Source organism: Cyclopterus lumpus, chromosome 3 (genome assembly GCF_009769545.1).
Source record: "Cyclopterus lumpus isolate fCycLum1 chromosome 3, fCycLum1.pri, whole genome shotgun sequence".
In the NCBI taxonomy this organism is placed as follows: Eukaryota; Metazoa; Chordata; class Actinopteri; order Perciformes; family Cyclopteridae; genus Cyclopterus; species Cyclopterus lumpus.
Window position 1 is genome coordinate 6,653,649 of NC_046968.1, and position 27,514 is coordinate 6,681,162.

At 41.8% G+C, this 27,514-nt stretch overlaps 2 protein-coding genes across 2 annotated transcripts in view; one reads left to right on the plus strand and one right to left on the minus strand.

The window, feature by feature from the left end:
* Positions 1 to 27,514, plus strand: part of cep89 (centrosomal protein 89) — a 53,560-nt gene that overhangs the window by 18,909 nt on the left and 7,137 nt on the right. The window contains exon 17 of the mRNA XM_034529569.1: positions 25,203 to 25,351. Within this exon, the coding sequence (XP_034385460.1) occupies positions 25,203 to 25,351 (149 nt within the window). The remainder of the gene's footprint in view (positions 1 to 25,202; positions 25,352 to 27,514) is intronic.
* zgc:165481 (uncharacterized protein LOC100073327 homolog) lies at positions 8,327 to 14,724 on the minus strand. Its single transcript, XM_034557559.1, has 2 exons — positions 14,721 to 14,724; positions 8,327 to 9,072 (listed from the first exon to the last, which is right to left on the minus strand). Exons 1-2 carry the CDS (start codon positions 14,722 to 14,724, stop codon positions 8,327 to 8,329), a joined length of 750 nt encoding a protein of 249 aa, XP_034413450.1.

Sequence of the window (27,514 nt, forward strand, 5' to 3'; positions counted from 1 at the left end):
TATCTGCATACTAAACATTACCGGAGCCAAACATTGCATTTTATTGTGCCATTTACTCGTTCAATAAACCCTGCTGATTGTAGGTTTTGGGAGCAGTGAAACTTTTTTATTTGAAATGCAAATGTATTGGAATAGATATTATGGCTCTGGTTATTTGCCTCTAGTCGGTCCCTGCTGAATTTAAGGATTATTTTGTTCTTCTTTTTTTTTTTTTCTTGTAAAAACCGTAGGCTGTAAATATTCCATTTATCATAGATAGCAGTAATATGTTTTCTATCTTCAGATGCTATAATGACAGATTTGCATGCTCTGCAAACACACAAAAAAGTCCCTTCACATCCTTCTATTTCCTCCTGCATTAACAGTCTGTGCCTGCATATCAGGATGTGTGTGTGTGTGTGTGTGTGTGTGTGTCCTGTGCTATCAGTGTGGGTGATGTGTTCAGCCCTGCCGTCCATCTCCTCTCCTCTCTCCCCTCTACGTCCCTCCTCTGCCTGCAGTCCTTTAGCAGGCACCATCTCTCCTCTTGAATTGTCCTCCTCCTCCTCCTCCTCCTCCTCCTCCTCCTCGACCTCGTCCTCCATGCCCTCAGAAGCCTCAAGTCTTTGATTGTCTTCGAAGGTAAATACACATCTTATTCACATTTCATAGGCGGGTTCAAACACATCATCTTCATCATCATGATTATCAACAAAATTGACTTCTGCATTTTGTTTTCCTTTTGTTTTGCCGTTTGCTCTGTGACAGCGTTGCTGCATGCGCAGCTGATGCTTTTGTTTCTGCTAAAGCACACCGTTACCAGCCTACTCAGCGTTTTCTTTTGATAATCTGTAAACTATCAACACTGGGATCATTACGGTTGAATGGTATTTCACACATATTACTGGTTCTGGTGTGTGCGGGGCTCGTCAGGTAGGCCAGTGTTCCAAAGAGAGACCGCCTGGAGTCTCTGGACTGATGGCGAGTTGTGCGAATTCTGTTGAGGCTGAGGATGAAGGATAGGGAGGAGGGAGAGGTTCCGGACTGGGCTCTGGCTGTGGTTGTGATGTCTGAAGTTATTTGTTCTTTAATTTTCACATTTCTTTGTCATTTTTTCCCTCTGTTCTTTTCTCATCTTCATACACTTAACATCTCCTTCTAAAACTTCACCATCACTGTTTTTACAACATCTTCTTTAATTAATTGTTTACAGAATTTCCCGACCAACCAATCAAGAATTAGTTCAACTTGAAAGGATATGTATAAGCGTTTTATTGACAATAGAGCAAGGTTTCTCCGGGTTGAGACGTCGCAATTCTCAGTCTAGTCCCGCCCACTGCTTGTGCACCCCAGGCAACACGTATAGGAGAAACGCAAAGGCAGCGTCCCAAATCCCAAACGCGCCGCTCCCTGAACCCCTAAACATAGTTTTCTTACAGTAGCTATGGTGCTTACCTGCTTGTATCCGTGGCAACGATGCTACATGTGCTGTATTCCTGCAGCTCATTACTGTTTGATGTCTGCTGCTGATTCCAGCGTCGTACGACTCGAAACCCCTTTCTGAAGGTCTCGTCTTGGCCTCACTTTTGCTCTGTCCTGTTCTCAGACAAAGAGACTTACTTAAAAAACGGTCAAGACCACAACTGTGCGGATACCACTAAATTGCCTGTGTATTGTCTGATTATTGTCTGATAATTACTGTGATTGGATGTATTACTTCCTGCTTCAAATGCAGCCAATAACTTAATTGATTTCTAGTAAAAGATGTTTGTCGCCACTTTGTTCAGACCTGCCATAGCGATAATATACAAAAGAAAAGGAATGCAAGATTTGTTCATTTGTCATGTTTATTATCACCTCATTATGTATTAATTAAAACAACTTTTTTCTCCTAATCCGTTTTGTGACAACAACTGCATGGATTACATCTATTTTCTGAGGGAAAAAAACCCCCAAACACTCAGACAATTCCAACAAATCACCATGGCAACCGTTTCTACATCTGTCTAAATGCCGTCATAGTTTGAATCTAACCGCTGTGATGATTGGTGTGCTGCAACACCAATTTGTACAGCCTGTCATGATTGGTTCATTTGTCATGCCAAAGGTGAACATGGCATTCGTCTGGCAGTATTAGCCCTTGCTCCACGGCCAGTGCTCTGTGTTCCAGCTGTCAGCAGCTCTTGTCATTCAAGCCACATCAGGGAAAAACATCTCAGTGGGGCTGACAATTTTATTTGTGTATCTATAGCAACAGCCCAGAGAGAAAGCGAGATGTGTGTGTGTGTGTGTGTGTGTGATGGTAATTGATGGAAAATAATTCCCTTCCTCATTTTAGATTGTATTCAGTGCTTCCTACAGGATTGTGTGAGTCTGTGGTGGTTGACTCTCGAGTGGGGTCCTGGTACATGCTCCCCTGGAAATTTGAGAAAAAAATAAAGAGGCTACAATGTTGTGCCCTAGCAGTGGTGAAATGAAGCTAGGTACATTTAGGCCACTCAAGTACTGCACTAAGATTTTGAATGCAGAACATTTAGCCTACTTGTAGGTCTATCAGAGCATTTTTACTCTGTGGTTGTTGTTCTGAGTACTCTTTTCACCACTGTGCTATCGTAAGCATCATCATCTTCAGTGTTTGTGATTAATTGAAGAAATATGCGATTCTTCCAGTTCCCTCCTTTGATTGATTTAACTCATTGCCTAGAGCTTGCTAAAGAAATGTTTACAGGTACTATTACCTTAGACTACTCCCTCATTCTCTGACAGCAAAACAAGATATTAACAAAGGATAACACTTAAAGGTGTACAGTTACTTCTCCTTCAAGGTGCTGCAGTGGTTATACTGGAGCTGTAAATAACACAGGCATTGTTTTAAGTTATGAACCACTATTGCAGTGCCCGTTCAAAATGTGCTCATTTGAAAGTTGCAGCTTTTTTGAGAACCATTAATCCCAAAAGCCCGAGTCCTCATCTATACACCCACCATGCGTGAAGTCAATCCGATAAACACTCCATCCACTTTAGTTAGATTTACTGTCATAGATCAGCTACAACTCAATAAACGAGTCATGCATCGTCAGGAAGTGCTTCATTATAAACTAACTCCTGAAGATTCTTGTCATTATTGATTAATGTGTTATTTTCATAGTTAATAATGTAATAATTTACAGGCATGGCAAGGAGGACATTTGCACTGCTCTAGAGTCTAAACATCTTGTCATTCTTTGATCCTCTGCCTTCTTTTGCTTGTATATATGATTAGACTGATATCTTACTTTTATGCTATATTGTTTTTTAACATTTTTATTTATTTAAAATGTATTTAACCAGGAAAAGCCTCATTAAGATAAAACATCTCCTTTACAAGAGTGTCCTGGCCAAGACAGCAAAGGCACATTTAACAAAGTTTCCGACATACAACATAAAACAGTGACAGACAATAAAAGAAATTAGTAAAACTAAGACTCAAGTCATTATATCCCAGTTCACCACAGGTGCACATACCTCAGTCAGAAAAACATCTACAACCAGATGAACCTTCCTCCAACTCTTTCAATCTCTTTTTAAAACCACCTAAAGAGACCGGCTCCCGTTGACCCAAATCAGTCTGCAGCAAATTCCAAACCGCAGGAGCAGCAAAGCTAAAAGCCCTTTTTCCCATTTCCAGACGGACGTTAGGGACAGATAGCAAGAGGAGGCCTTGCTCATGGGTCAGAGCGAAGACGGTAGCTTCCAGCATTTTTCTGATGAATTAACATACATAGATAAGATGGAAGTACGTTAAGAATTGCCTTATAAATAAGGACATGCCAAAGATTCAGTCTACGGGTGGACAATGCAGTCCAACCAGCCCATACAGGGAGCAATGGTGAGTAAGAGCCTTAAGATTGGTTATGAACCTCAATGCTCCATGGTAGACAGTATCTTAGGAGTGAAGACATCAAGAAGATGCATGCATATATAAAACATCACCATAATCCATCACAGACATAAAAGTAGCAGCAACAAGTCTCTTTTTAACATCAAAAGAAAAGCAAGACTTATTATTTAAATAGAAACCCAGCCTCAACTTCAACTTCTTCACAAGTTGCTGAATGTGAGGTTTAAAAGAGAGAGAATCATCAATTAAGAATCCCAAGTATTTATATGACAATAGTCCTACATAACATGGGATCTAGCCCATCATTTTTTTCGACAATCTGGGTTTTCCTTATCAGATGAACACACTAAAACAAGCACATTAATGGGATTATCTATTAATTCCACAGGACATACAGGAAGGCTGTGAACGTCCCGTAAATAAAAAAGAACGTTATGTCCACATTATGTTAAAATGACTATTCATAACTAGTCATTCATATATCTGCATCATGGTGGTGGAGTTTAATAACCAAATAACCAGGCACATTTCCATAATGGGAAAACATGCATGAATGTGCTGCTTTGGAAAAACATACCACAACATGAGTCAGTTATGTCAGTGAGGAAGGTTAAAATATCTCTTTTTTTTCTAACATTGTTTGCAAAAATAATGTATCCATTAACACTCCATCTGTCAATCTCATGTATATAATTAAATCCAAATGATTTTGGTTTGGTTTGAAGCACCAGATGCAGCATTTTCCCATCAGATTTGACTATAGTCCACAACATTAACATGTTATGGCTCTCACATTTCACACCAATCTGAAATGCTACCACATCCCCACAGCTTTCTTATGAGTGACCAGCCAAAACCTCTCGCTCTCATTTGATTCTTATCAAGCTTCGATGATTGGAGTGCATGTTGCCTCCTTATGAATTGAAAAGATAAGGACTGTGTGTTAAGTGTGTGCTATAAAGAGAAAAGGCAGATTGCGACTACATTATTCATGTGTAATTCAAATTCATGCTCCTCCATCTCCTCGAAACACCTGAAATTTTTTAATATTTTAGTGAATGCGTGTATAAATATAGCCAGGTCAAAGGTTTGCGTGAACCGTGCTGCTTGATGCTAGCGGGGGACTTTTCTTCCCAATCAAAATCCTCCTCCGCGCTTAGTTAGCATTTCTTTCCCAGGACCCTTCGCAGTGATCTCACATAATCATAGGATTGCATTGATGTTTGCCCCTTCTATTGTCAGGGTGTTGTGACCCCTGACCTCATCTTTAGTGTTTGTGAATAATTGAAGAAATTAAGGATTCTTCCACTTTTTGGCTGCTATTTGAAAGCTGAAACCCAGGAAATGAGTTGTATTCCCAAAGATTCTTTATCTTCACATCTTGTCCTTGACAAACTACACTTCTACTGGAAACATTGTGTAATTTAAAGAGAGACAGAGTCCACATGCAAACTGATGACAGTTAGGTGAGGTCTGTGGTATATCTTATATGTCTTATATCCAGTGTCCTCTTATATCTGTACCTTATATCCCAGATGAGGGGGAGGAGGTTTAAAAAAAGAAAAGAAAAAAGTAACCTGCCACTCAGAAAGATGAAAGCAGGGTCCTGTAGATGTCAGCCAGCACAACCGGCAGTGCAAACACTCCACTGACGAGCACTGTGCTACTGCTCTGCCCACTCAGGCAGAAAATGAAATCTTCTTTCTACTGTCTGACCTGCCGTCGATGTCTCTCGGCTCTAATTTCCTTTGTTTTCTTTTTCTTTTGCTCCTAATCTAGTCCGTCTCTAGCTGGTTGTACTGTATAAATCAGCCTAATCACTTTGCTTTATTATCTATGACTGTTATTGACCTGAAAAAAAACTAAAACAAGAGGCCGATCCATCTTTTTTGAGTTAGAAATACCATCATTATGCGTGAAAGAAATTGTTCTTTTGTTGTCTCTCGCTTTGAAACACTTCAAATCTTGTGCAGCCAGATCTTATCTCATCAGTCTCGTGACGGTTTGAAGAATCAATCGACTTATACAAATTTAGTGGCCTGGAGATTAAAATGCCCGGAGATTAAAATGCCCCCCTAGCTTTGTGATTTAATTGGTTTAAAGTACAACAACAGCATCATGCTTGTTGAGGTTGATGGGACACACTTTGCAAGATCAACATGCGCTGACAGCGATGTTGATGGTTATGAACTAAATAGGCAGGCAGCAGACATAGAAATAAGTACAGACGCAACATATAGAAAATAATTCTCCATTTATTTCATTGTCTAGTAGCTTCTGTAATCAGAAGTGTGGCACTAAGCTGAGAGCTGCAGTCTGTAGATCATAGAAGAAACACAGGAAAACATGGAGGGAGTGGCTACAGAGACAGCTAGAAGAACAGTGAGAGGAAGAAGTTGACAAAGGAAAGGTAAGAAGAGAAAATGTAGAACCACTCATCAGAGAATGGAGAGGACTAACTGGACATTGAACTGTAGAGGAAGGGTTTAGTACAAAATTAACCTTTCCCCCCCCAAATTTGACATATCCATTTTGATGAGGAATATAATTACCTGAAGTGTGTTTATTTCTATCAACATTCTTACAGCCCAGGGCCCTCAGGTATCAACATTGCACAGAAAAGGTGGACTCCTACGAGTACAATGTAGAATGAGCACAAGAAAGTTGGCACCCAAAAGTAGTGTGAATTCATAAAACACCGTGCTCAGGAACAGAAAGTTCCACTTACATAATGAAACACTCAATTTATAGTCTTAACCTTTTTTTTTGTGGTGCTGGAAATGTCACCCGTTGCTGGGTACGACTGCAGCAGCTCAAGAAGTCTCCGGAGAATCTAACACACTGAAATGTGTGTTTTTTGTCACAGAGCTATAAGGCAAACTACTTTTTAGAAACCCACAGACGAAGCTTTAATCAAAAATAAAAACGTTCTCTCTACATACATGTGAAACTAAATGTAAAACTAGTTATACATGATGAGAATCGTTAAAACAGCGTCGTAGTTTATTGTTCCCTTTCTTCCTGAAATCCATATGCCGGGATGGTGATACGTAGGGGAGTGTTTGCCTTACATGCAAAAGAACAACCAAGATGCCACATGAATAATGCACACAACCTTGAGGTGCCACACAACAACAAATCCACATGGCTTAAGTATGGCAGGATGTGACTTACAGCGTGAAGGACTCCCATAGCCATAAACTCTACCTTTTTGTAGTGTTTTACAACCAGTAGCACACAATCTGACAGAGCAGCCGGTGCTATTTTCAATCAGACAAGGAACTGAATGGGTAGGTTGTTGCTTAACATTCGAAGACTATCAAAAAACCTGAGATATGAGTCTGGTTTATGCCTCTAATGTGCTAAATCCATTCAACGCAATGATAGATAGAGAGAGGAAGAGGAGCAGGGCACATTCAAAAAGCAATGCTGACGACCTCATCACATGTATGACCAAAGCCATTGCTGTGACAGTAAAATAGGTAAGACATAAAATACTATGGCCAATTCAAAGTTGATTTGGTAATTTGTATTTGTGTTTAGTCTACACTGAGATGTGCATTGCATACTAACATGCATTCAGCCTTTTCCTGTAATATTCCGTGCATTGGTTAACAGTACACTGAAATTGGAAAAGCGCTATTTTTGCAGTTGCTCATTCATGACCTGTCAACTACATTCTTCTGGAAGAGTCGTGTTTCAACCAGGATATAAAGACAGACCGGCAGTACACCAACAGCTTCAGCCGATAGATGCCAGTGAACCGATGCGTTTCCTCCATGCATTGTTTTATGAGCTGATGGTAAGACCAGTATCCCAATGAGCACCGAGGAAGAAATATTTGGTAACATCTAGTGCCATGAATGCTAGAGTATGGACCTAAATAACACTCACTAAAAAGTAATTGGTGTCCTTTTGATTTTAACTGGTGTCCAAACTTTGATTTCCGTCCCTTTTTGTCATTGGGAACTCACAATTATCCATTAATGCTGAAACTCATTGGTTAATCAGCCAAGGAACATCTTGGGAGAGCCAAGTTAATACTGTTAATGTTAATCCCACGTGTCACTTGAAAACGATTGCATGCACAATTTTTCGGCAGCACACAGTGTTGATAAATGAGGGCCAAGGACTCTATCAGTGCTGTCATTAAGTCAGTCAAAAGTTATGGATCTGCTCTCAAATGTTATGTCGAACTAATTCATACACAGCACAGAACGAATATGGGTTACAGAAATACATTACAGAAATGTAGGTAGAGGCGCTGCTCCAACCAACACATCTTGTCGGGGGCTCTGTTCCTGTTGGCCAAACGGGTTGCACCGGACCAAGACTGAAGGCGGCCTGAGGTCTCTGTACTGGCCAATTATTTGTTATGTCTGTGTCGGAAAGCGCATCATCTTCCCCTTTGGGTAAAACACATCAAATACCTGTTTACTGCAGCTGACTTTATCCCGTCCCATCCCATCAGCCCCTGGAGGAACAGTCACACAGGCCCTGGCACAGGCACTGGCAGAACCCGTAGACCAGGCAAACTGTCAGGCTCGATGGCACCAAGCTAACACACACAATGCCCAGTGTCACTCTCTGGATCACCAACAAGTAAATTCCTAGAGGCAGTGAGCCAAAGTATAAGAAACCCAGCAGCCAGACCAGGATGCGCGGGACATGATTACAGAACTTGGACAGGGCGTCCTGATCAACCGGCCCATTGGAGCCCATTGACACCGAGTCCAGGCTCTGCTCGGCGTAGACGTCAGAGCTGCCGTTTCGGCCCGGGGAGTGCTGTGAGCCCCCCTGCACTTCCATTATAGTGATGACCAGGCAGTTGGAGGAGTCGTGAGACGGGCTGGAGGAGGAGAAACTCGTTGGAGTCAGGAGCACCTCCTTATTGTGGTCGGAGCTCCAGGATTTGTCCCGCATTGCCAAGTGGGACATGATGATAGCATCATCGGGGAGGGCTGACACCTCGTACTCTGTGACCTCGGTCTGGTGTCGGCAAAAGGGGCAGGAGATGAAGCCCGTCCCGTCGGCGATGTCCAAGATCTTAACGAGGCAGCGGACGCAGACCCGGTGCAGGCAGTCCAGGATCTTAGGCTTACGGTTGTGGGCATTGTAGCGTTGGTAACAGATTTTACACTCCAGTTCCTCTGGTGGGGGACAGTCCTTCTCCTCGATCTCAGCCTGAGACCCGCTCATCTTCAAGTCGTGTTCTGGGGTAGGCGGGAGAAATATAGAGGCAGAGAGTCAGAAGGAAAATAGTACACAGTCCAGCATTACATGTGACTTTAAGTAGGATGGAAATTGCCTTTGGAACAAGTTGATGTTTCTAGCTACTGTGATCGGCTGTACCCAGCAGGGAAAGGTCAGCCTTCTTCTCTGACTGCGAGTGTTCTCTGTGCGTGCTGGTGATGAATGATATATGGTTTGGGAGTTGGATCAGGGTGGGATCCCAGAGCCCTCCGTGACATAGCCAGGAATGCTATTGATCTTCGGGGAGAGCTGGGAGGGATAGCTGCTCCTCCAACATTTCCAGTTGATGCAGTAATTTTGTGTAGAATGGAATTTTATTGCAGAGCTTTATTAAAACGACGAGCCTCTGAATTGAAGCTTATGTTGTCCCTGGCATGATAAAAAGCCATTTTTAGGTTTCTATTTGATCCAATAGGATACGCATCTTTAGAACAATGACATTTCTTAATTAAAAGCCAATTGCTCGTCTTCTGTTAATGCTTAGTGCAATAATCCATGCCTGTTGAATTTATTAAGGTCAAAGATCATAATTACAAAACCCACAGATTATTGAGTGAAAAAAGAGAATATTTACAAAGTAAAAATAAATATATAGAGAGTGGAATAATAGAGGCATATTATTGATATTAAAGATTTCACCCCCAAAAAGGAGCATACATCTCCTGAGTTGCTTAATTAAGGGCTGACACGAGACAACTCCAATGATCAGTTTCCTCCCTGGAGAAACGGCAAGAAACTGTCAGTCATCATTAATAATGTCAAATAGCTGCAAGCATGAATCCATAGACACCTAGCATGAATAGGAATGAGGTTAAGGAGCCCCCACCCTCTGTACTCCTCCTCAGACCTTCACTGTGGCACAGATGAGATCACTGTCATCTTCAGGTACATACAAACATAATTTAAGATTTAAACAGCTTCATAATATGAAAATACTTAATTAATACAATGATTCATTTAAGTATGTTGTTCGGACTTGGAATAATAAACATGAACTTTGGGGAACGTCTAATCAATAATTCAACTTCATATTTGTGTCACTCTTGCTAAGTGACTAACATTTCAGAGTAGTGTGCTAAGTGGTGAAATGAAATGGAGCGTTAACCCATTGATAAATGTTTGTTGGTATCATTGTAATGTATTGATGGAGTTTCATGGTTGGCATGGTGGTGATCTTGTTAATGGGGGACCAAACATGCAAAGATTAGAGGATATCAAGACACGATACAAACCAATAACCAGTCAAACATTCTGTTGTGGTATAGGGACCAGACCCATTTCCACCCATTACTGCCACATTTTGGTTTTCACATATCATTCAAGATATACCTGAGCCATGATGTGCTTGCTACCAGAGGCGAGGCCAGGAACTATATTCTTTAGGGAAGCCATGCCGTGGATTTCTTATAATGCCCCGCAGGGTTGTGAAATAGGTGGGATCACACATAAGGGAGCAGATCTGTAATTTTCGAAATCAGCATTACATATCCTCAGGTCAACTTATAAAATATGACTCAGGAGACTGAAAGAGAGACGCTCTCTGCTCCAGCAAGCGACATAAATCCGCAATGCACGGTGCTACATACCGTATTCAATTAAACCTCTTATTGCTCTATACTATGTCATATAGTTGTATGCTTTGTGTTTTATACATAGAGCTGTTAAAACTGAATGAGGCATGGAATGACAATTAAATGAATTCATTTTAATGCTCTCTTCTCTTGAAATAGTCCAGAGCAAAAGAGGGACTATAACTCCCAATTTTCTACAGGAAGACAAATGCAGTGGTTTCTTTGTTTTAACCGACTAATTTTCTTGTTAAGTCAGTATGCCCGTTAGAGAGGTTACCCATGAGTAGAATCAGCGGTCCTTTTATTGTTTAATACCTGCTGACATGGTGAGGGACGTGTGCATTCTGTCGCCTATCCCCCAGACGAGACAATCAGCGAGGACAGGGGTCGCAGCAGAGTCTGAAACAGGCTTTCCAGTCTTTGTCCAGGTCAAGGTTTATCTTTTGAGGTAAAAAAAAAAAAAGGTTGAGTAAAAACGAAAACAAAACCGAGTGCTTACGCGAGCTCCAGCTGCAGTTACCTCATTGCTGTTAAATCTTACTTTATTTACTTCACCTCGTCATTAGAGAGTCCCCCTCCCGTCAGGAAGATGCTATATAAAGAAAAGCCAGTCCTTCATTCATTCATGACCATGAAATATAGATTGATTAGGTGGATGTTGCACTGGCAGTTGCCCAGCAGGCCTCTCTGTGTCTTGCTGACTGTTAAATATTTCAGCCAGCAGCCTGTTACGTTAAAAAGCCTTCTGAAACATGTCAGAAAGATGCCAGGAAGAAGCAGCTGCATCAATCCAAGGAGCCGATTTTCTCCAGTTTCCCCCAGACTGGACAGATGAATGCAGTAATGATAGGACACTGCACTGGGATCATGCAAGAGAAAATCCAGCTCCTTGGCAACATGAACTTAAACATGAAGGTTACAAAGCTGTCTTGTGGAGTTAAATGTACACACACACACATACAATTATTTCTGGTCAAAGAGATACATGTGTGTGTTCTTAAAGCTTATTTTCTTATTTTTGTTGCGCTCCTTTATTGGTTCATACCTTTTTAATTCCACACAATACTGTCATAGTACACAACTTTCAATGCGCATAACCGCTCTGCAGTTGCCAGATATGTAAATTGGATTTTCCAGTAGAGCCACACCTCTGTTTATCCATTTCATATCTTGAGTGCGTACAAACCAATCAAACCTGTGCCTGTCGCACTGTCAATCATCTGTTCGATGCCAGGTGCCAGTCATTCATCAATACATTTTTAAAAGCCAATTTAGAAGAGAGGACAGGCAGTGAAGTAGAGGAAGGAAACAAAGGGAGAGAGAGGGTGGGGTGGAACGAGCAACGAGCAATGTGCTCAGCTGGAAGTGAGTTGGGATGTTGAGATTCTGTGTCATATCCGTTTGGCTGTGGAGGTTTTTAATATATCTTGAATACTTCCAAAAGTTGTCATTTGAGATGCTGCGTTTTGAGTTGAATAATTACATTTCCATTCCGGGGTTCAACAAACGTTTCCACTGGGCTGCTCTGGTTCAAAAGACTACCGGGATTTTCCATTGTTTCTATGCTGCCAGATCCTCCAATATCTCAACCTTGAAATTGTTTTCCGCTGGCCGTTGGTATATGAACACACTCCACATCATACCCATGAGGAATCCGTCTCATAGCCCCACAGAAAAGAACAACTTAAATCAGAGCTGAGTCGCCTTTGGGAAATAGACTGAGAGGTTGCTCATAGTTCTCTGAAGGGATATTTTGAGGCTTGAATTTGGGATTACTGCTCGCTGCCAATTGGGGAACGGCAGCTGGCAACCAATGGAGTGATAGCTGTGTGTGGTTGATCAACAAATCAACCACTCTTTGTTTCCTAGCCACAGCAGTGTTATACACTCCACATGGAGTGTGAAGAAGTATGGAAGCCCATTTCCGCCACTGTAAGAAAAAAATTAGGATCCTGTAAGTCATAATAATGAGATACTATCTCATTATAATGAGATAGTAAGTCGAAATAATGAGATAGTATCTCATTATAATGAGATAGTATCTCATTATTATGATAGTATCTCATTATTATGACTTACAGGATCCTCATTTTTTTCTTACAGTGGTGGAAATGGGCTTCCATAAGAAAGAGAGCTCAACAGCTTCCTAGTCCTGCATTATGTATGAATATATGTATTCTGACGGACCGATCGATCGGTTGCTGTCTGACAGACTAGTCAACTGTTTGCTTAACTGACTTATTGACAGATTGATTGAATGACTGATTAGTTAGTCTCCATGGTACATATGTCTACTTTGAAAGGTAAAACGTTGATTTGAAACCAGTTATGCAGCTCCACTATGGACTGTAGGAGGAATAACGGGAGGAGGTGGACTGAAGCTGACATTTGACATTTGGGATCTGATTGGAGAGTTGGGGGAGTCTTGATGCTAAAAAAAAGAGGAAATTGTGTTCTTGTTCTCCAGAGTATCCTGTTAAATATTACTTTGGCACACATATGGGTTGTTTAAAAAAAAACTGAGCGCTATTATCTTATTATATTGTATTTTTTAGTAACCTATTCTGTGCTGGGCTGTATATTGATTAGGGAGACTTTACCCAGAGAGTGGTTTAAAGCGTCCTTGAACAAGAAACGGAGGTCCAGCTTGCATTTAGACGCAGAAAACTAGAAACTGAGTTTGGCTGCTATCTAAGTGCTTATTGCACTTATTAACAGTTTAACCATTAAACAACAACATGTTGATCGATTTAATGCTATCAATTAATCAGTAAAAACATTTTTTTTAAAAGCTCTGGAGCGGCTCGTCACCAAAATGAGAATAGCTGGGCTCAATGTAAAGCTGGGCCCATCTGAAGGGAGCCTTGGCTGAAGTTAAACCCTCTTCACTTTAATCAGCAGGTAGTGAGCAAGTCATGGGAACTTGGCTTGGGTCTTGAGGAGAACAAAGATCTGTTAGTTAGTCGTACATTTAGATTGTATGGACCCAGTTTCTTCAGAGCGGGTGGCTTTCACATTTTTAATACAGTCTGAAAGCAGTTGCGGATAAGAGATTGTAGTAGTGTCTGAAAGATACATTTCACACGTCACACGCCTTATCGAGCGCACAACGTGTGATTCAACATCAGCTGATAGTACAATTACACAGGACATTAAAGCCTTTGTGCTGCCAAAAACTAGTTTGTAGCCTACAATTAGGATGCAACTACCAAGGGATTCATTGCCGTCTAATTCCCTTTTGAGCATCTGTTGGACCAGTTGCTCTACGTATATGTCCGTCTCCCCCTCCATTGTGGCACTCCTGCACAATTGCACATGAAATCAAATGCCAATTACACACATGCAGCAGGAACGAGGCGTGCATTCCAGGAAGCAACCCGACAGCATCCGTCCAAGTGCCCCAAAATGACGGGTGCTTGTAGAACAAGCAACAAAGCCCTCTAGTGGCCACATTGAGCATGAGGAGAGCCAATGTTTTTGTAGAGCGAAAAAGTCTGTGTAGAGATGAGGTCCGGGTGGATGGGTGGGCCAACAAAGCACCACGCTTTAATACGGGAGACCACTGTCGGTTTTCCATTTCCAAACAGTTTTCTGGTAACATTGTTACAACCGTACCAATGTGGACAACAAAGGTACCGAAGTAGTAATTTCCCCCCAAACCAGCATATTTCTCATACCTATACAAAGTGCTTATTTTTTTAGCCAAAATCAAATCTTTCCCTAAACCCTAGTAATTTTTGCTTTCCAGGTTAAAGTTCTCCACCAATACCAATTCCATTCATTACCGAGTCACATTGTAAAACAGATGTATTTGCCAACAGTGATTTGTAACCGATAAATTATGCCGTCCTTTCAGATGTGGCATCAGATGGGAAAATGTGTTGTTCTTATGGATAATTACAAACAACGCAATTTGTCACTCAATATGGCAGACTTGTTGGTACGAACACTATGTACCTCTGCCTTTGAATCCCTACCAGCTCCATTCTTGCTGTTTTGTGGCTGACACAGGAGGCTGAACCAGAGAAAAAACGTACCCATGGGGAAATCGATAAGACTCACGTTGACTATCAACAAGTCGATATTTGTAGAAAGCAAAAAGAGCTTTGATCAACAAATTGTATTGCATTATAGCGAAATACTTTTATCACCAAGATGAAAGCAAAGCCTGAGCTGGGTCATCCCAGCGACAGAAGTGTAGTACAACATCGGGCTCCAGGCGCTCTGTTGCATCTGCACCTTTACAGTCAATATTCTGCATGGATCTTGGCAGGACAAATTTGATGACACGCTGTGTGTACTGCATTTATAGCAAATAACAAGGGGGAGGTAGTAGATGCATGCTCTCTTCTACAGGGAAAATGGCTTTTAGCTGGCAAGTACAACTTGCTGGGTTTAGGTGTACAGTCTTGCCATTAGAAAACCTTTTTGGAGGATCTACCTCCAACGGCATTTTGACTCAGACTTCCGAGCAGGAATCCCACAATACATACCACACAAGGAAGCCCCTGAAGCACCCCCCATTTTAAACTCCTGTGTGTGGGTGTAAACCCTCCCTTTATACTGTATATGGCATATGTCCTCTGCTCCCCTGCCTCCTCCTCTTGCTCCTTTCCGTGTGGATTGTTGATGATAGCTTTGACCTTTGCGGTCATAATATCTGCTTGGTGTGGCTCCTCTCAATTATACGATTGATTCAGAAGATTATGTTCATGCTGCTGTTGGCAGATCTTTCATCCTTGTTCACAACAAATGGGTGTACACACAGACCAGTCTCTTGGTTAACTTGGTTCACTTTTACACTGTGATCTGAAGACTTGAGCTTCTATCTCCTTTTTAACCTGTTTTTGCTCCTGAATCAGGTTTACATCCTTCAAATGCTGCTCTCTGAATTTGCTTTTTCATTTTCCAAAAATTGGGGCTGCACGGTGGTGTAGTGGCTAGCACTGTCGCCTCACAGCAAGAGGGCCGCGGGTTCAATTCCCGGTCGGAGCGGTCCTTCTGTGTGGAGTTTGCATGTTCTCCCCGTGGCAGCGTGGGTTCTCTCCGGGCTCTCCGGCTTCCTCCCACAGTCCAAAGACATGCTGCAGGTTAATTGATCTCTAAATGTCCCATAGGTGTGAATGTGAGAGTGAATGGTTGTATGTCCCTACATGTGCCCTCGATGGACTGGCGGCCTGTCCAGGGTGTCCCCTGCCTTCGCCCTATGTCAGCTGGGATAGGCTCCAGCACCCCCGCGACCCTAATGAGGATAAGCGGTATTGAAAATGGATGGATGGATGGATGGATTTTCCAAAAATACAATTATATTCATGCAGGGAGTGTAGTTAGTGACAGTGTGGACTCTATGGTTGCCTGACAGAGTAGCAACAGGGAGGGCGAGTCTTAACGGTCAAAAAGAAGGGTCAATCGTGGCCTCTCTACTCCGCATTTTGCACATTGACCTGTGAAACCTTTTGAGCTGCTCTCATTTTGACAGATATTCAGACATCTTTCACCAGTCCTTGGCAGTTACAAGTGTGGACCTAAAATGACACTTCTGTCAGTGTATTTAATCAATAAGGTTCGAGAGGCAGGACTGTATCGTACAATAATGTCCGGTTCAAGGGTGTTGTTATCCCCGATGCGTAGCATTATTGACGATACAGTCCTGCCTCGAGGACCTTATTGCTTTTATAATACAGTTGCCAGCGACATTATAAATAATAAGTGAATAGTAAGCTGCCTTTCAGCACAAAATAGTTGTAGCCACCAAACGTTGTGTATCGCATTTCAGTAGCCTAGAGAAAATAGTCCCTGTGTGTGGGGCTGTTACTATGCAACAGACAAACAGCAGTGGGAACATCACGTGTGTTAGCCTAGCTAGATCTTGCACCATCTCATTCATTCACATTTCTCATTTTATAAAAGTTCCATTAAAATAACAGAAATGACAATACACTTGCTACTACACTTTGTTCATGTTGATTTGGATATCTCAATTACTTGTGCATCCGTGGAAAACCTTTCTCATGTCCCCTTCGTCTCTGATGAATTATTATTATTATTATTATCACTCCAACGCTGTCTTTCATTTAGATTTGGTGCCCGGTAGCTTTGAAGGGAGCTTTTTTTCGTTGCGCAACATTTCATAGGTCACAATGTTCTTTCTTATCTATGGCGGCATGACGTCCACCTGAAGTTCCTCTTCACACGAAACACGTTTGGTAACTGTCAAGCTTGAAATGACAACTAACGGCCGCACAAAATCTACCTGTTTTGAGTGCGCACTGATATGGAACGCTCAGATAAATGAAAACAGGCATACAGGACTTTATGGCTGAATTAAGTACACCCTGTGACTCACTCTCAACCAATCAGAATGCTTGATTTCATCTACCCGTATTATAATTTGTCATAAACAACAATTACTGTATGTCTGTGGATGTGGCTTAGTTCTGGAAGCTCCTTACCATAAAATGCAGGCATGCATAAGTGTGTAAAGGAGAAAAGTGAGCACTAACAGAACAGAGTCTGCTGCAACCTTCACCTAAATATACATTACATACATACAGTATAAGACGAGTGTAAAAAGATTCACTTTGTAATTTCACCTTAACCACTAAATAATTGAGCTTATATTGCTAAAGCACTCAAAATCCAGTGTTATGTGCCCAAGTATATGGTATGTGCATGTTTGCCACATGAACTAATTGTGACATTGACTTTGACATTGGCAGATGTTTGTTACAAACCTGAGGAGAGCTCAGTTAATCCGATGGGCTGTCGGCCGCGTTGTCTTCCCAGTTCTTAACCAAGGGAAGTGCATTTGTGCGTGTGTGTGTGCGCTGTTGGCAGAAAAGCTGCTCCAACAACCCACGCTCTGAACTTTAAAAAAAAAAAACAGCAGGCAACGAGGCTTCTTTGTCTTACTCCTGTCATTACGCTAACCCAGTACAGTAGCTATCCTTTGCCGTTGCGAGCCAACCTCCTCACACCGGTGGACTGCCTCATACTAAAAGAGCTTCACTTCTCGGCAAAGGTCAGAGATCTTTAACCAAAAGGGCATGACAGCAGAGTCTGGTGACAGGTGGTAAATCAGATCTTCCTTGACATTGAGCCATGCAATGCTGTACATCAGTAGCTTAGAAGGAGAAATGTCATCCTTTGTTACCTTTTCTGAAGCAACAGAAGATACCTGACCGACCTGCTTCACATTCGGGAAGTTATACATATTTACATGCTGGAGCTGCTCAGAAACACACAGGGTTCTCCGGTTGGCCACTGGGAGATGCGCCCTATATTTTTAGTTTTACCCACTGGGAGATGCGCCCTATATTTTTAGTTTTACCCACTGGGAGATGCACCCTATATTTTTAGTTTTACCCACTGGGAGATGCACCCTATATTTTTAACCAGCACAGCCACAAGGTTGTTTTTTTTCTTTTGTTTAGAATTGCAACCAGTTTTGCACTATCTACCACTGGAATCTTGCACTTTGTTCAAGTGTACAACGTAGTCTAGGCCTATAGTGTAGTTTTGTAGGGTGCCATTAAAAATCTAGGTTTAGTGAATACAAAAATGGATAATGCTGGTAGATTGGCTCTTCAAAAAAGGCAGTGTTGCCCTGTCGAACCATGCAGTGGAAATGTGACTGTCTTGCTTGTTCCCCTCAGGGACAACTTTTCTTTTTTTCCCTCTCATTATGCTCCGTTTTATCCACTTTTATTAGATGCAGTAAGATCGGGTGTAGCGTAGGGTATCATGTAGTCTTCCTGCCCTATTGAACTGCTTCATTACCTAATGACACAAGACAGCCAATTTCAGCAAGAAAAGGTCAGTTTGTTTACTCGTGCACTGATGCTTCATACAGAGAATGGAGGCTTTGCCGTCGGGAATTTAAACATTTGGATTTGTGAATTAATTAATCGTATAAAAGGGTATGGTGTGGTTATGAGGTTGTGAGGTGTTTGAATAATGGCAGGTTGACAGATACAAGGATGTATAGACGGTAGCCTTTAACACAAGCCTACGATTTACTCTGCATTCAGACTATTACTGTAGAAGCTGGTGTCGGCTGAGGCACAACTAGTTTTTCACTGCGAGGCAGGACATATGGCAGCTCTAATACATTGCTGGTTTCAAACAGGTGGTAGGACCCAGAGGATGAATTTCGAATGGCATTTCCTATGGATAAACAACAGAACCAGATGACTGGTCATTTTAGAAATTAAACATAGTGAAACTTGAGAGCAAGTTTAAGCAGAAAGCGTCACTGCAACATGCAGTACATCGAGCGCTCTTCCACAACATCCATCAGTAGGCTCTGGGTCGCCCCAGGGGGAAGTTATTATTGTCGGACGCCATATACATATTAATCTATTTTCACATAAAGATCCATGAAACATGAGTTGACTGACTGAAATGTACGTTCAATGATTTTGAAAGCTAGTGCTCAAATGTACAGGGACGTGTAACACATGCACACGGAAAGCTAATGCTCACACATGAAATATTATAAGACACACGACTCTTAAGCTTTCAGACTGATATCAACGTTTGTGTGTGTGTGTGTGTGTGTTCTAATGTGTGCTTTGTGGAAACTTCAGAGAATAAACAATTGTTGTGAAGATATGTATAAACAATAATGGAAAAACCTATTTATATACAACTACAATCGCCCATGAATGGTAGTATGACAAATACTGAATTCTTTGTGTGTTTTTTTGTTGTTACCGTGTGGAGAAGGTCAGCCAGCCTCTGGGACATAGCTAGGAGGGGGGTGTATTGGTTTGGGTGTTATGAGGGCTAAATGTCACCGCTGATGCTGTTGCCGTGCTGCCTCCCCAGGGGGCTGATGGAGATTTAGGGTAAGCTTTGGAGACATTTTTGCTTTCCAGGTTAAAGTTCTCCATCAGAAAATACAAATTCCATTCATTACTGAGCACAACTGGAAATTTGCATGTTGGATAGGAAGAGAGCTAGGGCCATATTCACGGCTAGAGCTCTCAACTCGCCCGGCCAAGTGTCCAATATATGATGGGAATGGATCCAGATGCGTTTCAGATGAATATTTAGAAGGCACACATGTTAGCGGGGGCCTTGTAGCAACCCTGCTGAGATAGGACCAAGATTGTTAACTGTTTCTTGAACGTGTTAAGATGTTTGATATCGCCAGCCAACACATGTCACCTTCTCTTTTTGTGCACGGAAAATACTCTCTGTAGACTACACATCATCTGGTGACATCATTGTCCTTTAGCAAACTACAACAAACTGATACATGATTACGTAAAAAATATGAATTATATGATTTAATTGGCAGTTGACACATTGACACTGTGTTAAACATTGAAACAATTTATTGCACCATCAAATGATTGACCATTTAAAGTTACAGTATATTGGTCAATATTTCGGTTATTTATATATATATAGCCTTGTCATAACATCGTAAGACGGCTGTTTAAATTGTCGGTTGTGGTTTGATTTTCTTTAGCTGTGACATAGGGCAAGGGATGAAATAGCCTGTCGATGTCGCTGGTCGTTACGTACGTCAGACTACGGCAGGGTGGTGGCTGATGACATCTACTGCCACCTAATAACCACCTAGAGCTTCTTCTGAGGAGAAGCGGCCACTGGTAGCTGCTAACTGTCACCTCAGCTAATTTGAGTCACCGAACCTAAAACTCTCCGCCATGTTTGTGATGTCAATGCCTTTTTTTGGACACTTTTTATTCAAATATCAGACCAATAATAATGCTTTGCTCTGCGGTTAGCTATACGCTGTGCATTCTGCTGGCCATGATTTATTACCCCACAAGTCATTAAAACAAACACACACCAGCCTGCACTCCACAGTGGCAAGGTGTCAGTAAATTAAAGGCAGGTCAGATGCTTAATCAATCAGACACAGTACTTGCAACACTATTGTAGTGCTGTGCTCATTAACTGTTTTGCACTTGCACATGTATTCAACATGTATTTGTGAGCCGAGACATGCAGCAGGGCTGCCTTTAAGGAAGTCAGGTGACGTAGTATGAGCATTAAAGTCCCCGTGGATGTATGAAGAGAACGGGATACAGCTTTGAAGGCGAGGTCCCGTTCATTCCCACGAAAGTTGCTCCTGATGCCAAACAGATTCGACTGCTGCGTGTAACACGACCTCTTCCGTATCCGTGGGCCCATAGAGCAGGAACAATGGCAAGCCTTTAATTCCGCCTCCCAACGGTTCGCTCACATGCTCATCGTTATGCAGAGGAAAATAACTCCGGACTCGGCTATTAGTGAATTTTTCAACTTGTAGGACTTAACGATTTAAATAAGGGTTCTTTAACTGTTTGTACTGGAAATAAATAAATAAAAAATGATCTGCTGTTTAGCAAATGTCTCTTTTCAGATTAAGTCTATGCCCCATGGCATCATATGATGGACTTGGAAGATGTGATTCCGTGGTTTGGATATGACAAAAATATGGCTTCAAAGTCTGACGCTCTTCTTGTGGCCCTGCAAAGTCCACAAAGGGGGGCGGGTCAGGGACGATGGATGGGTCAAACAAACACGGGACTTTCACCCAGCAGTCCCATGTTTGTGTCCCATGTGAAACCAAGTCACCGTTGACTTTTTCTAACGTAATTTAAGCACTTACATAAATGACCCAACCAATATATTTGTTTCACGTAACAAACGTTCACACTTTACCTTTACCTCGTTTTGTTACCTAACCAGTTTCTGCACTGCGGGGGCTTGTGCAGGTGCACTGATAGACCGCTTCAGAGGAGGTTGAGTAAAAAGGTTTTCAATTGTTGGTCTGATGATGCTCTGAATATATGTATTGCTTGAAACTACTAATGCTTGATTGCTTAAAGAAAGACACTCCAAGCTTTCGGTGACAAAACAGTTGAAGATACCAGCTCCAGCATCAGTACTCGTCGGCGTCATCAAGAGCTTATCTTTAAAAGAGGAATCAAAAAACAATCTTGGTTGGGTCGTATAACACATCTGTTCCATTGGTGTTTCAAAGTGTCTGCGAATTAAAAACAAGCCGCCTCATGGCTGAAGAGCTTTTGGGGGAAATACAGCATCCCTTGTCTTTAAGAGACGGTGAGGCTGAATATCTGAGCCTGTCACAGATGATTTAATGCATGCCAAGATCCACCTTCAGGGGAAAATGATACTGCTATCTGTATTCGAACATCATTCATACATTGATTCAACAATGGGCCGTTTCAATGTACTTACTGCTGAACAAACCGCTCCACTCGGTGTCTCGGGTTCCACACTGATGACGCGCTCCTCAGCGTTGTGTTACTCTTTCAAGGCTCTGTTTATATTCTGGGGTCTGTATGTTGATAGGAAGGTGGAAAGCTACATGATGTGTTTCGTGGTTGATTCCACCATTGTGTAGATTGTGTAGGCGGTTAATTATTATTTATAAAAATCGGTGACGATGATGACCTGATTTTCTTCTGTATGGACTATATTTCCCCGGTGTACTATTGGTCTGGAAATAATGTGATTTTTTAGTTTTTTGTTTATGAACAGCAGTTTCTAGCCATGTGGAAGAAATGGTCACATTTGGCTATGGGAAGAGAGAGACTCTGCAACTGTCAAATTTAATTGGACCCAAAGTCCTTTTTACCCAGAGCCAAACTCATTTTGACTCGCTCTTAGCTTTCAAGTCCATCCCAGGCAATTACTTTATTTGTTTCACGCTTTTCATCATCTCTTCATGAGCAATTATCTTTCTAAAACGTGGCCCAAACAGTCACATAGTAAAATAAAACGGTAAAGGGGAAAATGTGTAGAAATTACAAAACTGTCAGCAACATACAATGTCCAAAATATACAATACCGCAACCATAGAACGAATCATAGGAAATGTGAAATAGTATTGTTCTAAAGTCATTGAGGCACGCACACACGCACGCATACGTGCAGCACTAATAGGAGTACAGTTGTTTAGGTGATTTCATTTCTCGTTTTTCACAAGCATCATGAGGCACTGTTGTATGACATTGTGTATATTTATATATATAATATATATATAATAATATATATATATAATAATTATATATATAATTATATATAATATTCATACTATATTATTATTATTATATTATTGTGTATATATTTTTTATCAAAAGTTTTAGAAAAAGTGGTTTCAACACAACTCTTTTATGAATCATAATAATATATTTGAGAAATTTCAGTCCGGTTTTAGAGCACTTCATAGCACAGAAACTGCCCTCCTCAAGGTAACTAATGACCTCCTTTTAGCAGCAGACAGGGGGGAGAGCGCCATTTTAATTCTTTTAGACCTTAGTGCAGCTTTTGATACTGTAGATCACGCCATTTTAATCGATCGCCTCAAAACCTGGGTTGGCATCAAGGACACTGCACTTGGCTGGTTTTATTCTTACCTTTTAGAAAGATCGTACTCGGTCACCATAGGTAATCACTCGTCTTCCACGACTCACATTACCTGTGGTGTACCACAAGGTTCAATTTTAGGTCCACTTTTATTTTCTATCTACATGCTTCCACTCGGCCAAATCCTCCAGCGACACAACGTATCTTTTCATTGCTATGCAGACGACACACAGATATACCTTCCGCTGAGACCTGGTGAGCCAGAGAGCCTGGCTGCTGTCTTAGATTGTCTCTCTGACGTTAACTGCTGGATGGCTCAATATTTTCTTCAGCTCAATAACTCCAAATCAGAAGTCATATTATTCAGTTCCCCAAACAATAACAGCAGTCTCATCAAGAGTCAACTTGGTCCCCTGGCTGCTTATTTAAAACCTGTTGCCAGAAATGTGGGTGTAATGTTTGGCTCTCAATTAAATTTTGAATCACAGATCAAAAAAATTGTCCAGTTCTGCTTCTTTCAATTAAGAATAATCTCAAAAATCAAACCCATATTGTCACACTCAGATCTGTAAAAAGTCATTCATGCACTCATTTTCTCTCGACTCGACTACTGCAACTCCCTCCTTTCTGGCTTAAATCAAAAATCCATCTCCCGTCTCCCACTAGTCCAGAATGCAGCAGCTCGGCTTCTGACTGGTTCTAACAGACGGCATCACATGACTCCAGTCCTGGCCTCTCTCCACTGGCTCCCTGTTAGTTTTAGAATTGATTTTAAGATTTTGCTGCTCACTTTTAAAGCGCGCCTGGGTCTGGCCCCAAGCTACATCATTGAAATGTTAGCCCCATATGAGCCAGCTCGCAGCCTTAGATCCTCCGGTGGGGCCCTTCAAGGCCCTTCAAGACCCTTCAAGGCCCTTCTGGCCGTTCCAAAGTCAAGGCTTGAATCAAAGGGTGACCGTGCTTTTGCCATCAGAGTCCCTCGACTTTGGAACGACCTACCTGAGGGGATAAGACTAGCAGAATCAGTAGCTTCTTTTAAATCACTTCTTAAAACCCATTTTTATAGAACTGCTTTTAAGTGATGTCGTCCTTTTATGCAGTTTCCTTTTGTTTCCCCTATTTTAGTTTGTCTGTTCTGCTTTATTTTGTATTTGTAATGTTCTATTCCTCTATTGTGTTCATTGTCTCATGTATTTTCTGAAATGTTTACTTGTATTGATGTTATGTTTTTACCTTGCTTATATAGAGCACTTTGTAAACTCTGTTTTTAAAGGTGCTATATAAATAAATGTATTATTATTATTATTATTATTATATTGAATTACAACTCACCAGTCCTCTGATCTTGTACCATAAATAGCACATTCAAAGACGGGCTAAGATGGCTTCAGAAATACCGCCATGTTTTTAAATCAGTACTAAATCTATCAACAGTTTTTAAACACCTTTTTCTACTCAAAAAAAAATGCCTCCCTTTATCAATCAGACAGAGTAATAAACTCCAATGCACACACACAAATAAAAGATAAACATGGACACACAGTGTGTGTCCTAATACAGACCTTGTTTTTCTCTTCACTAAATATCCAACTGCAGAGCACAGAGCAGCAGCCCAACATATCTTTTTGGGTCATTAGTATTTCCCTCTGCCTCTCTTGCTCCCTCACAGTGTTTTCTGTAATAGATTTTTTCTTTACTTTACTTGCTCTCCCGTTTGCTTTATTGCCATGACTGTTATTCTAGTCCACATAATGGTAAACATGTATGCCACTTGTATGAGTGTGTGTGTGCTGCACCACATGCAGTAGTTCTCTACTGTCCACAGCTCAACAGCAGCTGATCTGCTGATACAACAACTTAGATGTAGGTCTCCTGCAGAACTATTATTTTCTGGTCACAAAGATTCAAACAACAAATGCAGTAGAAGTACAGATGCACCCACGCCAGCCTCTCCATAGAAGATCTGCAGGTTACTGTGTGTGTGTGTGTGTGTGTGTGTGTGGTTTCTCACCTTGTCCCAATGTGTGTGACTCCCCCTCCTCCACCACAGTTGTCCCTGCTGCGCTGTCCTTCATGTAAATCCGCCTCCTTCATAGCAACACTCCACATCTCATTCCTCTGTCTGTGTGTGTGTGTGTGTGTGTGTGTGTCTGTGCGTGTATGTGCAGGTGTACCGGAGGCAGGCGTCAACCAGACTGGCAGGGTTAGAGGAGGCTGCGGAGGGGAGGACAGCTTCTTGCCAGAGGGAGATCCTTCACCTGCAGAGGCTGCTCAGAGAAAGACAGGAGGCTGAGGAGAGACTGCTGCAGTCCAAACGGTAGGAGGAGAGAGAGAGGGAGAGGGGAGGGGGGGGGGGGGGGGGGGAGGCAGGCGGGCGGGCGTACAGGAAAAGGGAGGAGGACACGGAGGAGAAAGAGAGAGGAGACGGTGTGTGTGTCGCGGGAGGGAGGGCAGAGACACCGAGAGGCAGCCGTGAGGTGTGCACGAAGGCAGAGCCGGTCACATCAACAAGACAATTACTGGCCAGAAACAGATGGGGGGTGTCTAGACGATGTTAATCGTCTGTCTTTTTCTTCCATTGTTTCCTTCAAAGAGAATAAGTCAGGCCAATTATCATCTGGTTTTGCTTATCATTGATTTATCACAGGGACAGTACAGCACAGACATGCCAGATTTTGAAATAATTCAGGGGAAAGTGTTTCCATAGTTTGCCCACCAGAGAGCACTGACTCAAATGCCTTTTGCATGGATGTACATTCCTTGGTCACAAGTCTTTAAAGCTACTGCATTTTGATTTAGTTTTTAGTTTTTCCTGATCCGATGTGAGGTCCTGGGACAGGGATGTTGTGTACAGATTGTAAAGCCCTCTGAGGCAAATTTGTAATTTGTGATATTGGGCTATTTGAAATAAACTGAATTTAATTGATTTTGATTTTACATGTTGATTTTGGTCGAGCACCAGAGTCCCCTTTGGAAAACCTCTCATTTTACTGCAGCAGGGTCTGACCTTCAGCTCTCCGCTCAGTCCTGGTCCTGGTTCTCCCTGCCTCTCTGTTTGCAAACACATTCGCCATATCAACCGCACATCGTGACAATATGCCAATCCTTTGTTCACAGCTTGTTGCGCCGGCCTCGAGTGGCCACAAAAATCAGTTCAAGAAGCTTTAAGCCGTGGGTGCATGATTACTGCCCCGCATACCCTGCATCCGCTTGGAGCGCCGGTTTCCTCAGAAATGAACGCCAAGCGTCCGAAAGATGCAATACGCAGCAGGGACAACAGTCGGGGAAGAGGCGATAGTCCGCAGTTACACACATCTGTAACATATCATTGCAGCTGCACTGAGAACGATTCTGCTCAAAATATCCGCCGACCGATCCATTTTAGAAATCGACATACTTGATTTTGGGGCCTCACATACCAACTATGATGCTTGTGATCTCATTATTAACACTTTAATAACAACCTCCTCGAGTGCCGCGAGGTTTATTGTTCACATCATGCAAATCCGTGAATTCCGGGGGTGAATCCCTCAGTAACACATTGTGGTAAATATGGAAGTATGTCAACAATTCTGTTCAGGACGCAGCAGGTTGGTGGTTATCTCCGAAGGGACGACGTTTTTGTTTATGTTGGGTTTTTCGTTACAGTAACACATATTGAAATATTATCATAACTTGATTTTTTTTTTAAAATTATTTACTCAAATATCATTATTTTATCATTATTTATATCAACCTTGATCAACAATAGCCAACAGGACAACAATGCAATAAGTACACACAACAACAACACCTGATAATGCAATTCACCACTTTACAAAAGCAAGACGGCATCTCTTTTGCTTCTGTGCATCGGTGTATTCTCCAGGCTTTCTGTATTTGTACAATATAATATATCGATGCAGACATCACTAAACCACTGCACGCAGCGGATCACGCAGCTCACACATTCTCTCTCCACACTAAATCAGTTAACCCCCCGAAGACCGTCTGTTGCTACCAGCCCTCCGATCCCCACTGTGTGAGAGCCTCTACAGATGCTACCTGGCTGGGGATGAAACAAGCCTACCTGATTTCTTTCTCTTTTTTTTAACAGGATTCACATATTGCCTCAAGCACTTTATTTTAGAATTACACATAAACTGTGACAAACAGCATAGAATGGTGGGTAATCATTGTTGTAAATGCAAACTTAAGTATGTGTTTCATATTGTATTCATGTAAATCTATACTGTGTGTTTTTCTTGTCGTTGTATACATATACAGTACATTCTTGGCTTTTTAAAAAAATACTTACTGCTAGAATTTGAGAAGAGAAGAAGAGAATAGCAATCTTACAAATGAAGGCTGTTTGTAAATGATAATCATAGTCCATTAAGCTAATTGAATTGTCCTGGTGGGGGAAGTACTGTAATAACCAAAATAACTGAAACGACAGGCATTGTATGGAAAAAAGTGTCCGATCCTCTGAGTTGAGACT